This window comes from Camarhynchus parvulus, chromosome 5, assembly GCF_901933205.1.
Source record: "Camarhynchus parvulus chromosome 5, STF_HiC, whole genome shotgun sequence".
Taxonomy (NCBI): Eukaryota; Metazoa; Chordata; class Aves; order Passeriformes; family Thraupidae; genus Camarhynchus; species Camarhynchus parvulus.
The window spans coordinates 47,803,545-47,811,139 of record NC_044575.1 but is presented as its reverse complement, the minus strand read 5'-3'; the positions used below and the strand labels follow the sequence as shown (position 1 = coordinate 47,811,139).

General features: G+C 34.6%; 1 protein-coding gene across 4 annotated transcripts in view; it reads right to left on the bottom strand.

The window, feature by feature from the left end:
• Window positions 1–3,518: 3,518 nt before the first annotated feature.
• The window catches only part of PAPOLA (poly(A) polymerase alpha), a 43,369-nt gene continuing 39,292 nt past the window's right edge, over window positions 3,519–7,595 (bottom strand). For 3 of the 4 annotated variants that reach the window (XM_030948607.1, XM_030948609.1, XM_030948610.1), the window contains exon 22: window positions 3,519–5,708. In XM_030948607.1, the coding sequence (XP_030804467.1) occupies window positions 5,613–5,708 (96 nt within the window). In that variant the 3' untranslated portion in view covers window positions 3,519–5,612. The remainder of the gene's footprint in view (window positions 5,709–7,595) is intronic. The other variant, XM_030948608.1, reaches the window with a different exon arrangement.

The following is a 7,595-nucleotide window of genomic DNA, read 5'->3' as shown; positions in this document are numbered from 1 at the left end:
AACCAAGTTTATGGTATCTTGGCAGGAGATTCCTACAGAAGCTTATATCTAGACTGAGTACATGTATAATTAATTTATTCTCCATAAAAGCAAAAAATGTTAATTTTAATAATATCCATTTCATTTAATTGAACCAGATCACAATGAAATATTTTAAAGATCATTCTTAAAAATTTCTGCCTTTATATTGCTGCTGAAACTGTGTTTATTCTCAAGAGGACATGAAGTTTTTAAAAATGGCACGCTGATCCTAAATAAGAGAAATCTCATTTTAAGAGCCCAAGCTCAAAATCTAATTGAAATCCTTGGTACAGGCTGCAGCTCCTCTCCCCACGCGCTGAACAGGCTTGGCACAGCGTCCAGGCATGGCCGGCTCTCTGCTGGGGGCAGCGTTCTCGGCTGTGAAGGCAGAGCGTGCCCTCTGTCACTCATGGCGAGCAGTCCTGTCCAACTGTCTCTTCCCAACAACTTTATCATCAATCTCTTTATTAACAGCTCCGCTGCAGACTCAGAACGCAAACAAGGACAGCGCGCATGCCAGAATTCTGGAAGCACACAGCACGAGACACCGCGCAGGGCACGGGGCAGGAATGCTGGAGCAGCAGACGTAGCACAACTCCTTCCACGCTCTTTCAAGAAGTATCATATTTATTATGTTTACTTAGAATCAAATTTCTATTTGAGGAGATGGGGAAGTTGTTTCTCAAACATCAAGGATTACCCACCTTGCCTCCAGTTTTATCTTCAGGCCATTTGAAGTGCCCTATCAATAAAGGGAACTTGACCCAACATTCCGTTCTACTTTAGAAATCCTATCTGCTTTAGGTCAGTGTTTTACCCTAACTCAACCAAGAGCCACAGAAATAACCTCAGATATAACCTCAGATAAACTGAAAAGTTTCACATGTGTAGAGTTTAGGCATGCAAAAATTTACTTAAGTAACCTTATTCAGGTGACTGACTTCTACAAATACAAACAGAAACCAGGAATGCTAGCTCATAGATACAGCAAAAGCAGCATTTGCATTTGTAAGCTGTCCAGTATCTGTGTGGGCCACAGCAATTTAAATGATTGGCTAGTTCCTTAAATAAACAAATGCAGCTTTTCTTGCCTTATAAGCTGTGACTTTTATCACCTTACGTCAACAATAATTTTACTCTTTATCCTTTCCTATTACTTTCATGGATTCTAGCTCTTATTTAGAGACAGTAACTTAATACAACACCAAGGCTTAATAATATCTACACATACCACAAAATATTTTTTCCCAACCATTACTACACCCTCAAAATTGACTTTAATATTATAATTTCTCATTCTTAGTTTATTGTAAACATTGCACTAGAGATAATAAAAATACTGAGGTAATTAAGATATCCAGACTTGCTGATAGGACCTGTGATCTAGTTAATTTATTAATATAATTCATAATTAAGTGTGGAAGAAGAAAAATTACCTAAAGACAGCATTCCAGAATTTAGTTAAAACAATAAAAATATACCAAAACTTTATTTTAAAAAATCCTTAAATATCCAAAACACAGATGGAATATCCAGCAGTGGTTCACCATATTATCTTTTCCATAAAACACTCCCTCTGAGGTTTCATATTAAAAGTTTGCATTCTTTTGGTGATAGTATTAGCTGATGTTTGTAGATATTTCAAATTATTAGTTTGAACTTTGTAGATGTAGCAAACTGCATCTGCCTCTACCAACAAAACCAAGATGGTTTGTTTCTACTGAACAGACACTTAATACTACTATGATTATTAAACTCAGTTTACTGATTTGTATTACTGACATTTTTCCAATATGAAATAAAAAAAAAAATTGAACCCCCTAAGTATTCAGCTAATACATGTGCATTTCTGACTGTACCATCAAGACCTGCATAACAAGTGATGAAATCTGGTAAGTATTGTTCAGCCACAATGATGGCAGAGAGATTAATAATAGAAAAAGTACTTGACTAGTGTTTCCATGAACTTTCATAAATGATGCCAGCATCACTACAACATGCAAAATACCTTTTCTAGAAATACACACAACTTCTAAATAATATCTATTATGAGGATAAACATATTCTGCTTCCTCAGTAACTATCACAGTAGTTTTTAGTGCATTTAAGCACAGGTTCTGGCTCAGAGTCAATATTGTATGTTCTTGCTATGCTGAATTACTTTTGGTTATTCTAGATGCTGAAGAACTGTTTCATCTTTCACTGTTGAAAAAATTCATTCTCCCATTAAGGTAAATTTACTAACAACTGATATTCATTACTACACAGTTACCATATACTTGTAGCTACAAGTTTAAAACAAAATTGCAGTTTAAGAAAAACCCATAACAAAGAAAACCCCCCCAAAACTAAGAAATGCACTAAGAAGTGCATTTAATAGGAAGTGGCATGCACACATACTATCTACAAGGAAGCACAACTTTAGCTAGAACTCATCAACTCAAATGTCTGATTCCAATCAGTATGTCTAAAGCCATCTGTTAAACCATGGCTTATTAATGTTAATTATTTTGGCTACAACAGTAACTTTCAGCTTCTTGTTTGCAGATCCTTATGAGTCAGTGAACTTAATTCAGGAGGTTGATGATGGGCTACTCAGAAAAACAAGCTATTGAAACCTATTGCCAGAACCTAAAAAACATTAAACAGAAATTTGTGTATCTACTAGCAGATTTTTACTGGTCAGAGAAAATAAAAGATGAATTAAAGCCATAAATAACACCATCAGCTGTGATGAAAGGGAGATGTGGTGGGCAGGATATAAAAATGATTAATCTGTTTTAAACAAGACAATTTCATGCTGTGAAAAATATATACAACAGAAAGTTTTATTGTTTTAGGCAGGGCAATTATAATATGAAGACCATAATCATCAGTGGTTTTAGCAGTTAAAGAAATTTTAGTCAAAAGTAGACTACTTATTAAAGTTACTCACATCAAGCATTTGGAGGATTGGGCTCATGCTGATACAAAGATCAGTCAAGTGATGCACAGCTACCTGCTATTTTTATTTTTATTTCAGGACATGCTTAAACCATTTAAGAAGAGAAATAGTGCCATCTGCTGACATAAGAAACAGGCACTTGCAATAAAAGCCTGAGGTGCCAAAACTCTTATTACAGCCAATGTTTTTAAAAAACGAAGCTCAAACATTTGCTGAAAATAACATACCCCAAAATTGTTTAGGCATGTGTTTCTTCTAGTTTTGTCTGCTTTTAAGAATTTAGGATGAAGAGATGGAATGGATGCCCTTAAATGTTTTGTGTGTTTTTGTCGACTCTGCCCCCACCAAAACACTGTACAAGTCACAAACTTTCCCTTTAACAGCTAGAACCCAACATCCTTGAGTGTTATTCCCACTTCCTATTGCAAATATAAATGAATGCTCTCTAAATAAGCATTATCTACTCTATTTCCTTTAGGCTATACCATATTTTGCCTTAGCAGAAAATTTAAGAGCTAAGTAAGAATTAAGAAAGTAAAACCAATTTAGTACAGTCAGAAAAATTAGACAACCATGGGATTGTGCTGTTTTTTATTGTGTTTTCAATGGAGAAATACATCATCTGTTTACAAAATAGCTCTTGAAAAATACAAGGAGTACAGATACTATAAAACAAAGCAAACTCCAGTCATGAGACACTACGTACATCATGCGAAAGCAACAGTCTGATCTCCAGGTTATGAAAACTAGAATTAAAAAGTCACTATACAGAAAGGTTCCAAGTTTCCAGCTTGGCAAAACTTGGGTGCAGTTACATGAAACGTTTAATAAAATGAAAGATTTTCCGATGTGTAAACAAAATGACAAGACTAAATTTGTGCCTGGCAATTTCGATCTAAACTCCATAGCTACACAAAATACACAGACAGCTTGTACACTTCAACTGTTAAGATATAACCTTCTTTGGGGGGTGGACGACAGCAGGCTGCACAGGGCAAGGAAAAGAGAAATATTGTATACTAGACATCGTAGACAAATGGCAAAAAAAAAAAAACCTTCAGTTACTGCACAGCCTAAGTAAAAGATAAGCTACACTCTGACTTTGGAGAATTAATTTAGAAGGATAAGGGGAAGAGTGTAAGTAATTTAACTTGTAACATGAAAGATGCATGTGTAATAGGATGGAGCACAATGGGAGAAGGGAGTTCATAAAACATGCTAATCAAAGTATGGGGAAGTATGATTTGACATCCCACATATTTCAGACTTAAGTAATAGTAACATGAAGTTTGTTATCTACATCTGGTATTACTGTTGGTATCCCTCATGTTCCTCAAATACTGTTCTTTGCCATGAGAGCTTCAGTTCTTTCAAAAGAAAAAGCTGTTACTTTTTTGATAGGACTACAAGAACAAAAAAATAGGAGTAAGAGAGCTTACTAGATGTCAAGTGCTTACTAGAAATATGATTTTTAAAAATTTGGTGTTGTTCAGTATGTAAAACTACTTGTGATGAACTATCTAAAAATAAAAAGGTTAAAATTCTTAGGGAAAAATCTTTTTGCCTTTATTTAAAATTTTTAGCTTTTTAATGCATACGGGACCTTTATGGAGTGTACAAAAATCATATTTAGTGATTCAAAGGCCATCAAGACAGGTGGTGTATTTCACAGGCACACAATATTTACCTAAACACTTTAGTCATGGGACAAATTCTGAATTTGTGCCTAGAGGCCCACAAGGTATTTCAACTAGGTAAGGGGCAGGGGGGAACCCAAATGAGTACATGGCTTGTTTTTATTTTGTATAAATAACTATTGTTCTATATGGTGCATACAAGCAGAAAAAATAATTCGAAAAAAAAACCCCCAACAGTAAATGCAAAATATTTTCCCAAGAAATAAAGGGATAAAAAAAGGGAATAAGGAGTTCAGTTAGCTCAAAAGAAAGTTTATTTACTGTTTGATTGCTGATTTGTATGCACCTTAAAACAATCCTATAAATAAAAGTAGACCACATCTTAATCATGTCCCACCAATACCAAAACTTCCCAATTACATCCTCAACTTACATCTTACGACCCCAAGATTTGACATTACATTTTAAAGACTTACTGCTGCTTGATGGCAGTTGAACTAACTATACTATACACTTTGTTTTCAATGTATAGTATATCATAGAATGTAATCCAATTTGCAAATTACTACTATTGAAGAGACTCTTCAATAAAATGAAATTTTATCAGCTAAAGATCTAAAATTAGTCATACTCCAATAAAAAAGTACATAAAAGTGCATTTAAGGGATTCTTATGCCAGTTTTATCTCAATTTTGAAACAATGCATCAAACAAATTCAATCAGAATGTCAAATATGGCTACAAATAGTGTTCATGTTTTTAAAGGCAGTAATCCTTCGAAATATTTAATGTAACTGTTGCTAACACATTAATTGTACTCCTGGCTTCACATACTAACCTGGACTTCCAATCAAGCGGCGACTTTAGTCCAGAAAGGGAAGTGCACAACATATACCTAAATCCATTTGCGATTATGTTCTAGTCTTGCACCCTCCGTTCTCCTTTTTTTCTAGCATTAGAAGACAACAGGTTGAGTTGGCAGATACTGTTTATGGACCCCTGAGGTGGTTTTTACCGGTTCAATCTCAATTTTATTGAATTCTTGATAACAGGAATAGGATTTGCGGGAAGAGCAGGGATATCTGAAAGGTCTGTACTGGGTGTTTTCTGAAAAGAAGAGAAGTTTGGTTGTATTTTAATTTTGTAAATATAAAAAGAAAAATATTGTCGTAATAGGCATTAACTTTCAAAACAAACATCTTTTGAAGACTTTTTAGGAATATATGAAGATAATTACAGATTATTAGGAGAGAAGCAGGTATTTCCTTTGCCTACAAAATCTTTAATTAGAAAAATTTCTACAAGAATTTTTGTGTGCTTTTCTCTTTTTTGACAACTGCAAGAAATAAGCAAGTGCTGCAGATAAAGCTGGGCCTATTAATAACCTGTATTATAGTAAAACATCCACATAATAATGATGCTTGATCAGTAACATCAACTATCTGATCTACATGTTTAGTATTTAAAAACATCTCTTAACAATTCAGTGTTAAGTCTCTGGCCTTACAGACTAGTGATAAAAAGCAGTTCCCAATCCAAAGTGTGTGTCTTCATACATTCCAGACTGTTGAAAAACTCTACAGTCAAATTTCCAATTTATCATATTGATTCAGATCTACATGAAAAAGAAGTTACGAACTCTAAAAAAGTACCGTGTGAATGTTTTAAGAATTTCACTTTGACAATAACCTCAACATTTTTTTCTCACTTATAAGACTTAAATGCCATTCAGAAAAATTGTATCTAAAACAAACTAAATGAAAAGACAGAAACACACCCAAGATTCAATGAGATTCATTAATTTCCCACTTGCTGTACATGCCTCTAAGGTTGGTGTTGGTTTGTTGGGTTTTTTTTAAGTATTTCCACTTCTACTGTGGCATATTATTTGCCATCCCAATAACCCAGTTATTATGCAATACTTCACATCATTTATCATGAAATCTTTTCTTACATTATAAATGTTCAAAATTTATATAAGGTACCTGTGATACAGGGGGAAAACTGCATTAAAATGACTACTCTTAATTGCTGCTTTATTAAAAATAAATCAGTCAAGTTCACACTGACTGATGTGTTAGTGCACAAAGCAGCAGGGACCCAGGACAAAATAGCTCTGGGCTTCAAATCACCCCAGCCCCAAGTAACCCCCTGGATGGTGCTGATCTACAGTTTGACATGTTTCTATTTTCTGCAACACGGGCAGTGTCTTAAACAAAGCCAACAAGAACACTGAAAAATGAGAGAGGAGGCTCACCATCCTTTGTAGTTTCCAGACTACTTTTGCTAAAGTAACAACCACACAATCTGTAAAAAAGCTACAAAGCTTTACATAATCCCCCACAACAACAGACAAAATAAAATTGGTGTACTTACTAAATGATCTAAAAATTCCCCAAAGCAGTTTAGGAAGTCCATGTAGCGTCTACAGTTTTTGCCAAACAGTTTTGCTATCTTTATTCAGTACTGCTCATACAGTTCAAAATGTCCAGTAAGAAATACAATTATTACTAATGCAACAATTTCTATTTTCAACCAACACATTCACTACATATGCTTCAATGATTCAAGTGTGCATTAAGTGCTTGATAGTGATACTTTAATCAGCAGAGCAGTAAAAGAGTTTAAAAATGCTAGTAAGAAACAGAGGCGCTCTCTATAAAGTTGTTACAATACTAGAAACAGAAACTTAAGTGAATGGTACAGAATTCTTACTTTTTTCCAAAGGACTTTACACTGCTAACACCAGCTTGCTAAGGAGTGACAAACTTACAACTTGTCTCTCATACCAAGTATCAGAATCCGAAGTTACATTGCAGACATCCTCAACCTCTATCTGGATACCTTTGAGCAGCAGCTATTTAAAGCATTTGTTTCCATGTTAGAAAGGATTATTCTGTGATGTGCAAAGCACAAAGGAATAAACTGAGCCCCTTACTTTGAAGACACAATTCAGAAGAGCGAATCCAGCTTCGGTCAGTTTATATGGCAAGC